The sequence below is a fragment of the Talpa occidentalis genome, unplaced genomic scaffold (assembly GCF_014898055.3).
Source record: "Talpa occidentalis isolate TD23 unplaced genomic scaffold, MPIMG_talOcc4v2.1 talOcc4.2, whole genome shotgun sequence".
NCBI lineage: Eukaryota > Metazoa > Chordata > Mammalia > Eulipotyphla > Talpidae > Talpa > Talpa occidentalis.
The window spans coordinates 143,448,817-143,466,167 of record NW_023602073.1 but is presented as its reverse complement, the minus strand read 5'-3'; the positions used below and the strand labels follow the sequence as shown (position 1 = coordinate 143,466,167).

The 17,351-nt window shown below is 47.3% G+C and overlaps 1 protein-coding gene across 1 annotated transcript in view; it reads left to right on the top strand.

The window, feature by feature from the left end:
- ARID1B (AT-rich interaction domain 1B) overlaps window positions 1–17,351 on the top strand; it is a 362,313-nt gene that overhangs the window by 332,668 nt on the left and 12,294 nt on the right. The window contains 5 exon segments of the mRNA XM_037520620.2: window positions 3,046–3,255; window positions 5,310–5,514; window positions 10,178–10,313; window positions 10,560–10,732; window positions 14,996–15,146. Of these exon segments, the coding sequence (XP_037376517.2) occupies window positions 3,046–3,255; window positions 5,310–5,514; window positions 10,178–10,313; window positions 10,560–10,732; window positions 14,996–15,146 (875 nt within the window).

Below are 17,351 nucleotides of genomic sequence, written 5' to 3'. Positions count from 1 at the left end.
AAATCGGCACTACCCCCCCCCTTGCAGAAGTGAAAGTCTAGAATGAAGAGAGGAGGGCAGGCAGATAACCAGGTGACCCATGCACATAACAGATAACCAGATAGATAACCACGCTTCCGTATGCTATGGAACAGGTGCCTCCCAGGACAAACCGAGCCTGCGATGGTGATTTAGAGTAAGGCGAGGCCATCAGGGCAACTGTTCAAGGACCACACGTAAACTGAGCCTGGCCACTTCTTTTTCATGCAGACATATTTCCTTACAGTATGGTGCATAATTGCTTTTTTTGAAGATATAAAAACTGAAAAATCATTCTATTAAAAACTAGTATTTTCAAGTTTTCCCAATTTTAAGAGAACAAATTGGGGTAATCAGTACTTAGTTTCCTTAAACAAAAAAAAGGTAAGAAAGCTAAAATATGTGTGATCAGACTCAATGTAAAGCATTTTAAAGGCCTGTTTCCTTAGGAAAATCCATTCCTTTCCTAAATAGCAGCAAACGTTTCTATGACCTCATTGCTCAATCTTGATTAAATATTCCTCCAAAACTGCTCCCCCAGGCAGAGGACCAGGCCAGAAATAACAGTTGGGTCTTATGTTCAGGGCGCTGGTAGAGCTGTTCAGAGTAATTTTAAGTTAAGACGACTTTTTATTTCTCTTAAATTGAATCAAACATTTTACCTCTCAGTTTTTCACATAAGAGGAAAATTGGTGCTTTTTGTTTGTACTGATTTTAAGTAATAGTACTTCTTTCCTCATTTTTCATTTGCGTTTTTCTTTTTTTTTAAGATTTTATTTATTTATTTATACAAGCACTGGGTACAGTCAGAAGCGCGGGAGGGTGAGAGAATTCACCAGAGCCAGAGCGGAGAACAGAACAGGCAGACTGACGAAATACACTGCTGAGGGGAGCAGCGGGCACGGCAGGAGAGGTCTGCGCACCATGTGGGACCCTCACCGGCGGCCGGGGATCAAACCGGCGCTGCAGAGGCTGCGGGCAGCTCCGCAGCCCAGCACTCAACCACTGTGCCACCAGGGGAGGCCCACGTTTTTCATTTTTGAAAAACATTGGACCCATATTGTTAGTGTACCTCCTCCAAAGGAAAAAAGGTTCACTTAGCATTTAGGAACCTGGTAACTACCCAGTTTCCGATGATAAAGCTTCTGAAGTGAATGTGGCATAAAATGTGTTAGAATATTTCCTTCTCCCAGCCAGACTTTCCTTGGGAATAAGAGCGTGGAAAATGAAATTTGAATATACAGTGCGTTCCGTACTCCGAGTGTGTGGAGGGGGCATAAAAACATACACATGAACATTCGTGGAAATTTAGGTTCTGCTCCAAAGGCATTATGAAGTGACTTGTACTTTTCCTTCAGCATCACTGTATACCCTAAGAGTTCACACCAATTTTTTCCCCTTACCATCCTGTATTTTTTATTTACATCAAGGTATTGCCCATTTCTGTATATTTGATGTAAAGATTTTGTCTCAGTAATTCCAAAGCTGAAGGCTTAAAATTTTAGCAGAAATAGCTTGGGAGAACCAGAGGGTGAGCTGCCACCCCCCAGCTCTATTAGTTTCATTCTTAGGCCCCCTTTTGTTCAGGGCCTACTTTTATTGGGGATTATTTTGCTACACATGGTAACATCAGATCTCAATTTGACCCTCAAGATGTTAGTGCTATGTTTACAGTTATGCTAAGCTAATGTGGTAGAAAAGAATTAAGAAAAGCGCCATCTAAACCAGTAGCTATATATTGCAAATGATTACCTAGTAAATAAGCATGAATAAAGGAAATAAGTTATTATCCGAAATAAATGATTGATCCAGTTTTGGTCCCAAGGAAATAAATTATTGCTCCAGTGGAGAATTTAAAGGTGATTTTCTACACTTACCCTATAGCACATAAATGTTACAAATAAAGTAAGAAAAGAAAGAAAAACTGCCAGTTGGCCTGTTTAAGACCAAAAGTGTTACCTTTTCAAATCACATAATTCGGAGCTGGGCGTGCAGAAATAGCAGAAAAGTGTCAAGTACAATCAAAAGTAAAAGACCAAGAGTGAGAGCATCACGTAGGCCGTGTGCACACGAGTGAACTTGGACAGTCACCACAGCTGCTAAATATCGTGTTTGTGATCAAACCCAGGCTGCCTAAGAAGTCTATTTAAAAAGTTAAGAGAGTAGATCCCACAAGTTCTCATCACAAGGGGAAAAGCCTTTTTTTTTTCCTTTTTTGTATCTTTGAGATGATAGTTGCTTACTAAACCCATGTCATCTCACGATATACCTGTCTACCTCCCATCTGCTGCGTGTCAGTTACATTAACAAAACTCAGAATGTTTTCAGGATATGAAAGGAAATTATTAAAATAATTGTCTCAAAGCCCCATTCCTTGGCAGAGAAGTTCATGCAATCTTAAGTAGAGAAAGCAGGTCATCATGAATAAATGCCCTTGCCTTAGCTGCCCTTCATTGCCAAAGCTTTCAATGAGCAGGGAGCCCACACTGTTAATTCCTGTGCTTGTAACTCTCCTTGTATCTTCCAGCAAGTGCCATGTATTGGCTCTTGCACATGATTGAAGTTTTAATGAGGACACACAATAGCTGTTCTTGTTTTCACAAGGAAAACTAAGAGTCCGTTAGTTTGGGGGACTCTGTGATCTCACTGTGGAATTTTCAGTTCACTGTGATGGTTTCATGAGTTAGCACACTTCTATTTTTAAAACAACTTGAGATGTCACTGGAATCTTGCCTTCTGGGATTCAACGCTTATATCAATAAAAAGGGCTTTGGTAATTTTCGGTTTTGTCTTAACGGCTGTAAAAGGGGGGAGTTTGGGCCCTTTATTTAAAAGTCAAAGTAAATTTTTAATTAAGAATATGTATAGTTTGTGCCTGAACTAGTAGCCTTCATTCCTAATTGTTGTGTGATAGCAGTAGTTTGTAAATTTCTTCCTGTATTTGATAGCTCATTACTGTTTTCTCACCTTCTCCCCTCGCCCTCTGCCACCCGCACCTCATCTCCAAATGCTCCTTCTGGGCACTAGAAGTCCAGCTCATCCACCACCACTGGCGAAAAGATCACAAAGGTGTATGAGCTGGGAAATGAGCCCGAGAGGAAGCTGTGGGTCGACCGGTACCTCACCTTCATGGAGGAGAGGGGCTCCCCTGTCTCCAGTCTGCCGGCCGTGGGCAAAAAGCCCCTGGATCTGTTCCGGCTGTATGTCTGCGTCAAAGAGATCGGAGGACTGGCGCAGGTAAGAGGAAGTGGGTAAGGCCGCAGGCTCTGAGCACAGCTGTCATAGAGAAACTCGTTTCTTCTCACAAAGAAAAATCTCCACCCACAGGAAAGTCCCCTCGGCCCCGGGCCTCTGGGCAGGCTGATTCCAGGGTCCCTCCTTGCCCCACCAGTTCTCAAGCCTCGCTATCCATCAGAAACACCTGTGGTGCTTTGGACACCTGTGGATCCCTGGGCTCCCACCCTAGGCCCTAAAAGGAGCCGCTCTGGGCCCCCTGGGGTCCAAAACCCACTATGGCAACCTGCCAGTGCCCATATGGCTCTAACCACCCACCCAAGGGCGAGTCATCTCACCCCTGGGAATCCCAAGTGCCTGCTGGGTCTCCATCTGCTAGCTCTGGAGGGCAGATACATGAGAGGCTTTGTTCTCAGCCCTCCCTGAGGTGCCCCAAATGGTGAGACCCATAACTTGGAACAATTAGAGCTGAATTCCAGCCTTGGGGCAATCAGATGGTAAAACAGAGCACTCCGAGGCCAAACAAGTAGGGCTCCACATGCGCCCCTCACCTCTGCTCCTAGACCCCCACTCTTGCCCCTGTGCTCCTAGAATTTTTTAGAAACCCCAGGAGCTAAACAATTGGGTCTCTCCATCACACAAGTGGAGAAATCGTCCCAGGCCCTGACTTTGCTCCCAGTGTTTTACCAAGCAAGCCTCTTTGCTGGTGGAGCTGATAAGGGCTGCTTGAATGCAGCTGAGATTCTCGTGCACTGCTGCCCAACCCACCTTGACCTCTGCTGGTTGGTCGTGTGGCTGGAGCAGGTGCTGCAGCCACACACAGCAGCTCAGAGCCTTCCCGGCAGGAGACTGCGTACGTCTCTGAAGCAGCTCCAGGAGCACCTGCAGCCTGCATGTCCCGTGTGTTAGGACTAAGCAAGTGGACACCAAACAGCTTTGTGAGAAAGCTTTAGTCTAAAAAGCAAACATTTCGTTAGAAATCGCTGTCCCTTTAGCCCTTAGGGTGCCACTTCACACGGGTTCTCAAAGAAAAATATTCCCCACATATTCACAGGTCTTCACGGTTCGTTCATGCGTTTAACCTTATTAGGACTTCTCCCCAGTGGGAATCAAGTCAAAATAACACCTAAAATCCTTGTGGGACATTTCAGGGAATTTTGGTCCTTTTTACTCTTCTCTTTGCAACCCTGCCCTCTGCAGCCCAGTGCACTTAGGGGACACTGGATCTCCCACAGAGCCCACCAGGCCTGGTGGCTTGTGCCCGAACTCTTAGTGTTCACTTGATGGGGAACCTCGCTGCCTCTGCCCCAGGAAGACTTTGGACTGTTGTTTTACTTATGAAATGTTGTTTTACATATGAAGGCTCAAACACTTAAATGGCAAAATAGTTAAGTTGCTGCATTTTATTTTATTTTTTTATTATATATATTTTATTTTATTGTATATATTTTTACATCATTTTTCTTTTTGCACAATATGCATTTTCATCTTGGTTATAGTCCCCATACAATTCCCATCCCCCTTGTTTTGATCCTACTCCCTTCTCCCCCCGCTGTAGTGTGTCTCTGGTTTATAGTTGCTTGTTGATAGTTGCTGCATTTTAAATTGGTTTTTAGATGCCCTTTAAAAAAACATTAGAAGCAGGACGGACTGAGTGTGTGTGCGAGTGTCCGTAGGCAGGGGCGGGAGGAGGGGGAGTTGAGTGTGCTTGCAAGTGTGGGGTGGGCTGAGTGTGAGTGTCCATGAGCTGAGAGGTAAACCACCACTCCAGCAGCCCCAGCTCTGGAAGAGTTGGAGGCATTAGAAAATGCACCAGGCAGAAGATTCTCAATGAGCGATGCTTTTTATGTAGCTACCAGCAGGTTCCTTAATGGGTTTATAGCTGTAAATGCTGTCTGTGCACTACTGAGTGGGAGTAATGAGCATTAGTTAAAAGAGGCAAATGAAAGAAAAAAAATGTAAACCAAGACATTAAGGGCTTTTTTTTGTCTCCTGGCTTTAAACAAGCCTCTTTGCTGTAAACCAATAATCTTGCCTTTTTGGGGTTTTTTTGCTAGGTTAATAAAAACAAGAAGTGGCGTGAGCTGGCCACCAACCTGAACGTTGGCACCTCCAGCAGCGCAGCAAGCTCCCTGAAAAAGCAGTATATTCAGTACCTGTTTGCCTTCGAGTGCAAGATTGAGCGAGGGGAGGAGCCCCCGCCGGAAGTCTTCAGCACCGGGGACACGAAGAAGCAGCCCAAGCTCCAGCCGCCATCTCCTGGTAGGTGGGCACACTGCAGCTCTGGCCGCAGGGCCACGTCAGGAGAGCCAGTTGGAGCCACGCTGCGGTTCTGCCCGTCCCTTCCCAGCAATGGAAGAAGAAAGCAGACTCTCTCAGAGGACAGGGGTGCTGGGTGTAGTTTTGTTCATTTAATTGGGCCCCCATTAGCCATGTCTAAGGGAGAGAGAACAAAATTGGGGATATTGCCGTTTCAGGTCAGCAGTTTGAAGGTATCTTTTTTTACTCTATGCCTTATCAAAGTCAACTTTGGCCTCCCAAGCTATATACCTTCACTCCTTATACCCTCCTGCCTCTGTCAAAGTGCCCCCATCCATATGTGCTAGCACTTGCACTGGTGAGAGATGCTGCCTGCAGGCATGTTGGCCACTTCTGCCAGCTCCCCCGCCAACTGGGGCGCTCATTTTTAGGGAATACAATAAACTAGCATGATCACAGCCCATGCCACCCTGTTGCCAGGATCTGGGAGCCAGTTAGCTTTGACCTAGAGAGTAGGCATCTCCAAAACACTTCTTAACAATAAAGGTGGTCCCCAAAATTCTCAGAAGCTTTCTTAGCAATAAAGGGAGCCCCCAAAATTCTCAGAAGCAAAGCTAAGTTAATGATGCCTTCCACCTGCCCTCTCCCAACTAGAGGCCACACTGATCTTTCAGCTCCTGCCAGCTTTTGTTCTGCCTGTTAGTGGCAGATTTGAAGTTACTAGATTACCCTCTTCTGATACGTGCAGTTTCAGAGACGGGAAGACATTCCTGTGTTCCTTAGTCCTGGGTGCCGGTCTGCTCTAGTGGAACCATTCCCTTGTCAGTTTCTGGCGCCCCTCCCAGCCCCATGCTATGGAGCCAGCCGTGCCCAGTGCCCTGCATCACGTGGGCACCTTCTGGGGGCGGATCCTAGCTGATTGCCAATATTTTTTAAGCACTCACATGCCAGGCACTTTTCCAAGTGTGTTGTCATTTACTCATTTACTCTGCCCCGTGGTACAGAGAGCCATAAAAAACTAAGGCACAAAATCACATTGGTGGAGATGGAACAGCAGGACCAGGGTCCCGTGCATCTGACCCGAGGTTATGCTGTACCCGTCAGCCTCGTCTCAGATACCTTTTAAGAGGTGAAATGTTTACACATAGAAGGTGGTTTCAGTGAGCCAAAGAAAGAAGTTGTGCCCTTTTAAATCACTTCCTGGCTGTGCTCTGGAAGGTGATGCCGCTATATGAGGCTAGGGACCCGGGGACCTCACGCACACACTCTTCGGCAGAGGTGCTCTGGGCGACCACATGTAGCTTCAGGTCCGCGGCTCCTGAGCTCAGCAGACGGCCGCCTCTCAGCCCCACAGCCCTTGCCAGGTACCATGCACCTTAAAAACTGTGAAATCTAATTTTAAAACTCTCACAATGTTACATTCAGTTCACAGAGTAAAACAAGCCTGCCTATGAACTAGGAACAGCTCTGAAGCTGTTTTTTCCAAAATAAAAACCCAGCGGGGTGTGGGGACCAAAGTGGCCATGTCTGCAGAAGTCTGAGGCCTGTTTTCTTTGCCAGGAGAGAATGCGGGTCCCTGCGTGGCACGCGCTTAGGCGCGGAGAGCAGCCTCTGGGAGCTGTCAGCTTGGCCACCGCCGCCCCAGCTCAGGCCTGCGCTCTCAGCAGCCAGCACTGTGCCTTTTCCCTTGTTTTTTAAACTGCCGTTTTTATGGCAGCATTATCATTTTAACTGCACAAAAGAGCTCGGATTGCAGATGCTCTTCAGATAGTCCATTCTTCTCAGTGGTCCCCACGGAGCCCAGACCCTGGGAGACGACAGGAAACAGAGCAGGGCCTGTCAACACAGGGCTGGCAGGGGCCCTGAGGAAAGCCAGGCATGTCCCGGCACCCTAGGATCGGGGCCTCCCCCGTTCAGACTGTCTTAAGTCTCTGTGAAACACTATTATTGTTGGGATAGAAAATCATTCCCAACAATTTGTCAGGTCAGGGTCTTATATACCACAGAATGTTTTAAGAGCCAATTTTCAACCAAAATTCATGTTCTTTAAAGTCAGCTTTTCCCTTCAGAACATAAGTATAGTCTATTCCTTAGAAGCACATTCAAGCAAACTAGCCTAGAAGATTCCTAAGAAGTTTCTAGGTTGTTTTTGAAATGGGCACTCTGAGCCAGGCGGGGCCTGGTCCGGTCACTTGGCCTCTTCTGAGTCATCCTCCAGTTTTGATTCGGTGCGCTGGCTGAGAGGGACCTGAGAGTCTACTGTCAGCCACTGGACGGCATCACCCCTGAGCCCCAGTGGGGGGGTTCCCACACTGGAGACCCAGACAACTGGGTCTGTCCACAGTGACTGAAAGAGAAGAAGCCCTTGACCCTGGCAAGGGGGGCCTGGGGGGCATGTTCCAGTGACCTGTAAGAGTTGGTGGAGTTCTAATGAACAGCACAGGCAGCAGCCCCTGGAAGCCTGGGCAGCCTGTGAGCTGCAGGGGGGGAGATAAGGGAGGGGGGCAGGGGCCAGGAAGCCCCCCCCCCCATTCAATTAGTAAGTCTGTAACCAAAAACCCATCCATCTTTGCTGGCAGGTGGCTGACTGCATTTCTATTATTAGCTGACAGGTGATGTCACAAAACCTGTCACAGATCCAACCAGGGAATCCTCAGTGGAAGATAAATGAGAAGGGGACTGGGGTTATAAACAAAGGTGCCCTCTGGGTGACCCCTTGTCACTGTAGACCTGGGACCCATCAGCTCTTCTTCCTTCTCCCCACCCACTGCATCCACCCCAGCCAGAACTGGGGCACCGGGTTCGTGCTGTGTAAATTATCTTCCCAGCTAGGAGTCTGACTGTACAGTCTGAAGTGTGTGAATGTACTTAACCTTCAATAACCTTCCCATTGTTTACTTTCCAGTATACATTTGTAGCTTCTGGCAAAAGGCAGGGATATCCTAGAGAGCCTGCCAGCCTCCTCTATTAATGGAGCTTCAAGAGGTTGCATTCATTTTTTTTTTTTTTTTTCCTGAAAGGAAAGGAAAAAGCACTGGCAAGAGGGAAGAATTTTTCCTTTTTTTTTTTTTTTTTTTCTGTATTAGCTGTAAGTGCAAGGACTTGTAAATAGGGACCGTACTGAAACACCAGCCTCGTGGCCGAGGGGCCCGGCCTTGACCTCAGGAGCAGGTCATCCCCCCGCCTCCTCCACAGGCGTCACGCCTGGAGCATCAACCTGGTATTTTGTTACTAGCTGCTTTTTTTCATAGGCATTTTCAGGGCTTTACCAAAATTCAGGGAGGAAGCACGGGTGGTTAATAAGGCTTTCCTTTAAGATGTCTACATGGAAAGTCAGTCTTCCCAGCGGCTCTGAGCCCTCCCCGGAGCACACTCGTCCTGGGCACTGGGAGCTGCCCTGATGTCATCACGTGCCCACCCCGCCGGGGAGCCGGGCAGGCCACTGCATGGACAGCTGTCCCAGGCCAAGAGACGGACCCCTTTCCATTTCTGACTCCTTTGCAGCTCCATCTGGAGTCGAGGCACGTGTCAGACTCTTGTTTTTTCTAAAGTGAAACATGAATAATGGCAACTGTCGTGAGTCTTGGTTCCGTCACAGGAAGGGAGCAGGAGATGTGACGAATGGCTCCTCTTCCCAGGGAGCCGTAACCTGTGCTGGCCGTGGCCCTGGGTATGTTGATTGCCACCAGTGTGCAAGCCGGGCCTTTGCTGTGTTTGTGTCACTGGTGCCATGTGTGGAAAGAGGGTACTCTCTACGGAGCGCGCCCGTTGTTGTTGGTGCAGTGTTTGTTGGTTCACGTGAAACCAGCATGTCCTGAACACCTGACGCAGGGAGGACAGTGCTCAGGGATAACGCAGGAGCCCTTTGAAGTATGACTTTTTCCTACAAGAGGAGGTTATTTTCAAGGATCCAACTCAAGTTTTGAAAAGATCTGCTCAATTCCAAGCTCCTAATGGGGCTTATAGTTATAATTCCTGGTGCAATTATAGTTAAGCCTAAATCTGCAAACTCTGCTAGTATGTTTAGCCAGCCTGCCTTGGGTTTTGCAGTAACAAAACTGGTTTCAGAGCTCCAAATGTTGGTAATGACAGCACAGACACAGCCAGACGTGGAGAAGGCATTGCAGTGACATAAAGCTCTTTGTTTGTAGCTTTGCTTTTCAACTTGTATTTCTTGTTGCCAACGTCCAGAATTAAATTTTAATAATTTTTTCTAAAACATCCCAATAATCCATCAACTTGATCTACTGAAGTTTCCGTCCCATTTTTCCTCAGTGTCAGACATTTAGATTATGTCCACTATAAACAACACTGAAATGACATTTTCCTGCCTACCGCTTCCTTTACATTAGATTACTTTCTGGAGAAAGTATCCAGGAAAAGCAGTTGCCCAGCAGAAGGTATCAACAGGTTTCATGGTCACAGTGACACATATTGCCCTTTGTCACCAAATATTGATAGTTTACTAAGACAACTTTTCTAGATTTTCATTATAGACAAGGTAAGAGCAACTAAGGTTACCTCATTGTTACTGGTGATGGGTATTACTACTGTTTCTAAGAAGATGAAGTCCTGCTTTCCCGCCTTTTATTTTCTAATAACCAGCAAGGATGAGCTTACTTTGACAACCTGGTTTTCTCCTATTTTCTCTTGGTGCCATTACCAGCTAACTCAGGATCCCTGCAAGGGCCACAGACACCCCAGTCAACTGGCAGTAATTCCATGGCAGAAGTTCCGGGTGACCTGAAGCCACCTACTCCCGCCTCCACCCCTCACGGACAGACCCCAATGCCAGGTGGAAGGTAGGCTAAGCGCCTCTGTGAGCCATGGGAAGTCAGATTTGTCTCTTAATTTTCTGGAGCAAAGTTTAAAGACAAAAGGGATATTTCCTAGCAAGTTTTTAAATGGTGGCTACTGCTAGGCTTACTCACGTGACTTATTTCGGGTGGTGGTTGCACTTACAGATTTTAAGACTGGCTTATTTTCTGAATGAGCATTTGGGGGTATCTGTGCATTATCACTAAGCTTCCTTCTGCTCATCTCTCCAGGAGCAGCACAGTCAGTGTGCACGACCCCTTCTCAGATGCCAGCGACTCATCGTTCCCAAAGCGCAACTCCATGACGCCGAGTGCCCCGTACCAGCAGGGCATGGGCATGCCGGACGTGATGGGCAGGATGCCCTACGAACCCAACAAGGACCCCTTTGGAGGAATGAGAAAAGGTGAATGTGGAAGCAGCTCTGCAGGCAGCTCCTGCTCAGGCCTCCTTCTCTGGGCCACCCCTCAGCCCTTTCATTGATCTGCTGGAGATGGATTCAAAACCCAGCTCCCCACCCTGTAATCTGTGGCCTTGGAGAAAGTACTTAGCAGCTCTGTGCCTCGGTTTCCTCATCTGGATAGCCATGGGGCATCGTGAGGTTGAGTTAATGCCCAGGGGCCCCTAGAAGGGTGACTGTTGGTGGCACATGTAAGATGCCAGCCCAGTGTCCTGTGATGGGGTCTGGATGGGGTGAGGGCCCTGTGGCCAACAGTTCTTGGGGGTGAAACAAACAAAAAGCAAGTTAAACCACAAGTACATTATTGAGGATGGTGCTTGATGGAAGAAAGGGTGTGGAGCAATAATCCTGGGAGGGGAATCTGCTTCAAGAGGGCAGTCTGGGGGGAAGGGCTCCGCTGAGGAGCGGTGACCCGCTGAGACCTGTTGAAGGAGTGGGCCATCCAAGGAGAACAGGGTGGTCAGGAGGCAGCGGGGCGCAGCCAGGAGCCGTGGGGTTCATGTGAGGAGTGGGGCACCTGGGTGTGGGGAGCTGAGCCCTGGGAAGCTATGGGGCCAGAGCCTTCAACTCCACAGGCTCAGTGATGAGTTTGAGTAGCCAAACAGTGCCGTTGGGCCGTGACATGGCTCGGGGTTTGTTAAAAATCAAGAGTAGCTGCCCATCCACCGAGAATGTTATGGAAGGAGTTGAGGGTATTAGTGGGGGGATGGTTGCCACAGTCTAAAGCAGAGGTGACAGGCTGTCCCCCAGACCCCGTGGGCAGCTCCGCAGCCGCTCAAGTGCACTAGAGCGTCAGGACGCACTGATGGGGAAGGAGAAGGCCAAGGGCGATGCCCCCCGGGGAACAATGAGTTCCCTCCACGCAGACCATTGGGGGTGGGCGAGAGGGCAGAGGGAAGACAGAACTGAGGTTCGCATAGGTCGGGGAGGTGGGTGGTGGGGAGTATGTCTGGGGTGGGGTGGGGTTGGAGTCTGACATGACTTTGGAATACTAAGCAGAGACCTGGACTGGGAAGTGTGGGACCACAGAGGGGAGAGTTTCTGGCTTTCCTTTTTGAGGGGAGCGTATTCAGCCCTGGGATGGCAGCCACCTACACCCCTGCCCTTCTTAGCCCTTCCCCGGTGGGGCTGAGTGCCTGCAGCACTCTTCCAAATGCAGTGGGGCCTCGGAAATTGAGGTGCAGTGTGAGTATTAGTGAAAAAGAATCCAGAAAAATGTGAGTAATATGTTGATGGATGTGCTTATTCTGGAATCCCTTAAAGTACTTCTGTTCTATTTGGGTGTTAGAGATACATAAATTCCTTGATATATTGTCTTGAGTAAAGAGAAGCATAAAGCCCAAAACCTTGGTTTTCATAAGTAGAACAGACAATGAAAACTAAAAATGAATAATCTCAAAATTTTAAATGTTGGGCATATGCCATTTTCTTAACAAATGAGATTTTATGTCACGTTTCATATACTGAATTTCCACATATGTTTCATAAGGTGAGATGATCTATAATTTTTCCTCTGAAAGGTTTCAGAACTGCTTATTCCAAGTTAAGATCTTGCAGAACAGGCGATATAGCCATAAACTCAGAAGTTTAAGAGCTTTGTGAATGTTGGAAGTAGCTATTTGTCTTGCTGGTACAAGGTGCTAGAAAGAACATTTTTTTAGTGTTATTGGTGGTTGTATTACATTTTTAGATTCTGAAAATAAGACAATAACATGGAAAAAATAGTCAATTTTGGGGTCTGACTTCAAGAGCTTCCGGGTGCTAGTCCAGTATCCTCCCTGTGTGTGCTCTGACACGTCCAGAGCCATGTTCTTTTGTTGCCTTATACCTACAATTTTTCTTATTACAAAATTAAAATGGGGGGTGGGGCGGATGACTGTATGACCTTGCTAGGCCCTAGGTACGTAAGGTGCTTTCGTGAGCCAGGTAAATGATACAGTGGCTCTCCCACTTCCGCAGTGATTCTCAGCTCACCCACTACCTTTCAGTACTGATATGTTGGGCAGCAAATTAAAGCAGATAAACCGAAAATCCAAATGAAACAAGTGCTCTGTCCCTACTCTTTTGAAGGTTTCCACCCTTAGTTCTCCATGTCCTGCCTGTTAGTCCTAGCAGCCTTGGCCCACCTCTACCTGCCTTTCCCACCTCCTCTCTTTATTGCTGGTTAAAGGGTTGATGAGTCGACTGACTGACTGACTCTACATGAGCAATAATTATATATTTAACGTGACGGTGTGGTTTGATTATTAATATCTGTACTCATAGTCCTACTTACTCTCATCTGTGCTCCTAGTAACTCTGTGCTGTGAACACACTGATTATTGAAATACAGTCATTTTTTTTACCCTTGCAAGAGGGTTTGTGTGAAATAGATTTCTAGAAGTAGAATTGCTGAATCAAAGGATAGGACCTTTTTTGCTGGTGGGCTGCCTATCTTTTACTGTGTAACAAGTTACCCAAAATGTAGCATCTTGAAACAACAGCAATTCATCACAACCCCTGACTGTGCTCTGGGTGGGGGGCTCTTGGCTCCCTGCCAGTCACCTGGGCCATGAGGAACTGCCCTCCTCTGGCGCTGAGTGTCCCTGTGCGCATCAGGAAGGCCACTGGAACCCGCTGGGGCTGTTGGTGGGTGGGGGGGGGGGGCACCTCAGTATGTGCTGACTGAGTCCCAGAAACAACCCTGCAGGAGGGCCAGCCCCAAGGGCAAGTGCTTACCAGCCCCCTTCAGCTGGGCTCATGGCCAGTCACCCCAAAGTGCGCAGGTTCACTATAGGAGGGGACTCACAGGCCAGGCTCCCTCCCCAAATGTGTTTCTTTGGGGGCCCACAAAGCATAGCTGCCATGGCAGGTACGACTTTTACTTGTTTAATAACCTTAACACACGTGTAAGAGTGTGCTTGAGGTCTCACCCCCACACTAAAAGTGATTATTCATTCCTTTTCGTATTTGCCAATAAGATTGGAGTGGGGAGAGGAGCCTGGTATTGTTGAAATTTGCATTTTTAATTATCAAGGAGGTCATGCATCTTTTCATGTATTGACTGGCCATTTATTTTCCCTCCTCTGTGAATGTCCATTTATGTTTTCGCCTGCTTTTAGTGTGCTTGTCTTTTTTCTTACTGATTTTTAAGAACTCTTTGTGTATTAGGGAATTAGGCTATTTAACTTTAATAATGCCACTTTCTGCCTGTTTTCCCTTCTGTAAAATGGAAAGTAACATCGAAACTAATTCTGCTGCAGGTTGATGCGAGCTCAAGTAAGATAACATGCGTTCTGCCCTCGCTGGGTTCTTTATGCACACCTCTCTACCAGCCAACATTCTGTCAGCTCACAAAGTTTTACTCAGCTTTTGCCCCATAGAACATAGACTAAAGGAAAGTAGTAGGACTGTGTATCAATTAAAATTTGCGTTAAGGTACTTAATTTGCCTGCAGACTAGTTTCTGGATTTGACCCAATTTCCTTCAGGCGCTGAGCTGAAGCTAATTTGCATATTTGACCTAATTGGCACTCTACCCCCACCCCCGTGAGAAATGGTTGTCTCTCATCCCTTCTTGAGCTATTCTTAACTCCCTAGTAATTTTCTTATCCTGGTTTTGGAGTGAGTCAGTGGATGGGTGTGTGTTAAGGTTTTCAAGTTGTTGTTTTTCCTATAAGTGAAGGAACTGGCTTTATGTGTGCATTTCATCTCTGCCTCACACCCACTCCATGAGATGGTACTAATGACCTCGTTTACAGAGAAGGAACTCAACTCGCAAGTTGACTCCTTACCCTGTAAGCATGGATCTGGGCCTTCGTGTGTTTTCTGTGTTACTGTGTGAATTACCACAGACTTAGCCACAGACTTAGTGGCTCAGACAGCAGGACATGTGCTGCCGCCGCTGTGGGCTCAGCTCAGGTCTCACACAGCAGAAATCGAGGTGTCAGCTGGGACTTGGTCTCACCAGAGGCTCGGGCTCTGCTCAGCTCACCCAGGCCGTTGGTAGAGTTCAGTTCCCTCAAATGTAGGACTGAGGTGCCCTACCTCATCCACCATCTGGAGGCTGCTGCCCCTCTTTCCACACCACCTTCCCCGCACAGCAGCAGGGCAGGGGCATTTGTGTTGTCCAGGGTCTTGTTCAGGCTCAACAGAAATGACTGGGAAGGGATGTTTGGGCTTTGACTTTTGAAAATGCCTAATTTGGTATCTTCTGTGTTGAATATTGCAGTGCCTGGAAGCAGTGAGCCCTTTATGACGCAAGGACAGATGCCCACCGGCGGTATGCAGGACATGTACAACCAAAGTCCCTCCGGGCCCATGTCCAGCTTGGGCATGGGGCAGCGGCAGCAGTTTCCCTATGGAGCCAGCTATGATCGAAGGTGAGCGTCTCCCAATGAAGGTGACGTCCTCACACACCCCTCCAGGCCCCGCTTGCAGATGGCAACACAGACTGTCCACTCTCCTGCCAGAGTTCAGGAGCACTGGGTGTCGGGTGGCTGCCTTCAGTAGATGCTGGAGCAGGACCTGGGAAAAGGGGCTTGTTCCCAGGAGCCAGGTGCAGCCAAGTTTTGTAAGCGAAAGCCCAAAGCATCAGCTGGAAATATGCTAAGATGCGCCATGGCAAGAGGCTGCTGCTTCTGAACTCAGAGCCAGGGCCGCTCCCCTACCCCCACTGAGGCCTGGACACGCTGAGGAGGCAGCACCACGGCTGCTGCTGTGAACCCCAGGTCTCCCGGGGCACAGCTTGCACAGGCACGGCTGCACCAATGGCCACACTAGGCTGGCAGCACACTAAGGGGCCAGTGGGCCTCAGAAAGGCCTTTCAGGCGTGGTTTCCTCAGCTGCTTTCTTTCTTTCCCGTGAACATTTTAAACAAAAACACTTGGCTCCTTAACAAGCCTCTCCAAGAAAAGCCTCAGAACTGCTTTTCATGTGGGCATCTCAACCCTGGAATGGCATTCAGGCGGCGGCCTGGTCCAGGTTCATTTGTAACAAGATCAGGCAACAGAATGGCTCCCTATCAGTAACCTCCGCTAGGCTTCTTGGCGAGGAAGCCCCCTAACTGTGCCCTGACTTCAGGACTGCAACAACCTGTCCCTTGGTTGACACACTTTACCTCCCTTACAAGAGATGCTCAGGAACAAACACTTTAAAACATGATCTGATTTTTAAAGGGGGAAAAAAAAAGTCACAGTAGAAGGCTCTATCTCTTCCTGGAGCCACATGGGCGCTTCAGGGCTGGGAGGTTTCCAGCACTGACCTCAGAATCCAAGTGTGGGGTCCTCAGAAACCTGAAGTCAGAGCTGCTCCCTCCATCATCCATGTTCTGGAGTCTGGGGTCACAGAGACAGTTAAGTAGTAGAAGGGCTTCCCTGGTTTAGTACAAAGGCAAAAAAAATTTTGAAGAAGAATCACTCTTTTACCAAATAATACTTCTTTCTGGAATTTTCTGTGACCCTGGGTCCTAGGAGCCTACAGCCATCACAGGCTCAGGCTCAGGGTTCTCTCTGATAGTGACGTGAGAATTTTGCTTATTAGTGTGGTGAGTGGTTGTGAACCCTGCGCTGGGTGGTTGAGACTAAGTGTGATGCTTAGTGTACTGCATTGAGGTTTACTTAGATTTGGGTTGTCTTCGAGGGTCAAGAAAGAAAAAGCTAGATTTTTTTTCCTTAGAAGGACAATGGTTGTCCTGCAATATATATTCTTTAATATATGTTTCAAGCAAATGCACTTTTCCATTTCTTCCAGAACACTCTCTTAGAGTAAGGTGGGGCCTAGGCCGGGCACCATTTTGACTCCACCACCCCAGAGGCCTCTCCCTCACTGTTCAGGCTTCTCTCAGGAAAAGTGTTGCCTATTCAGCTTGAATTTTATCCATGTCAGTTATGTTTGTTTCTTCCTTCATATGTAAGTTATGTAAGCTTTCTTCTTCATATCAACGTAGTTACAACTTTCTGATGTCTGTTTCGCAGGTGATATTCTCTAAATACTCGTTCTTTTTTTTTTGCTTGTAGTTTCCTTAGCCAGATTAGGAATATGAGTCCAACTATTCTTTCTTACAAGGTTCAATAAAGTAACCAATTAACAGTTAATCTATTACTTTTTTAAATATGCTCTTTTTATGGTGCTTATAATGTCTCAGTATGGTAACAATTAAAAAATAAATGTATTATTCATTCCCTTTTAAGACCTAGTAGGAATATATTTTAAATACACCTGTTACTCCTTTCTGTGGCCCTTAGGGGTCATAGGACTTAGAGAGTTTGAGTATGTGTATCTACACAATTATTTACTAGCTCGCTAATATTTGAGTTAATTTTGAAGTATGCCTTCAAAAAATTGAGTATTTTATATTCATAGTGAGAAAGTCAGAAGCGGAAGCTTTTCTGTAGTTCCATGTCCATATTCTAGTACTCCTGGAGATACTGCCTTGATGCATGGATCCTTTTTGTAGTTTCTTGTGTTTGTGAATACCCCACACCACAATGTTGAAGACACTCCCTGGGGAGTGCTTCAGGGTTTGGGCAGGGCCTCAGCTCAAAGGCAGAGGGTGCCTGCCTGTCTAGCCAGGACTCCTCTCACAC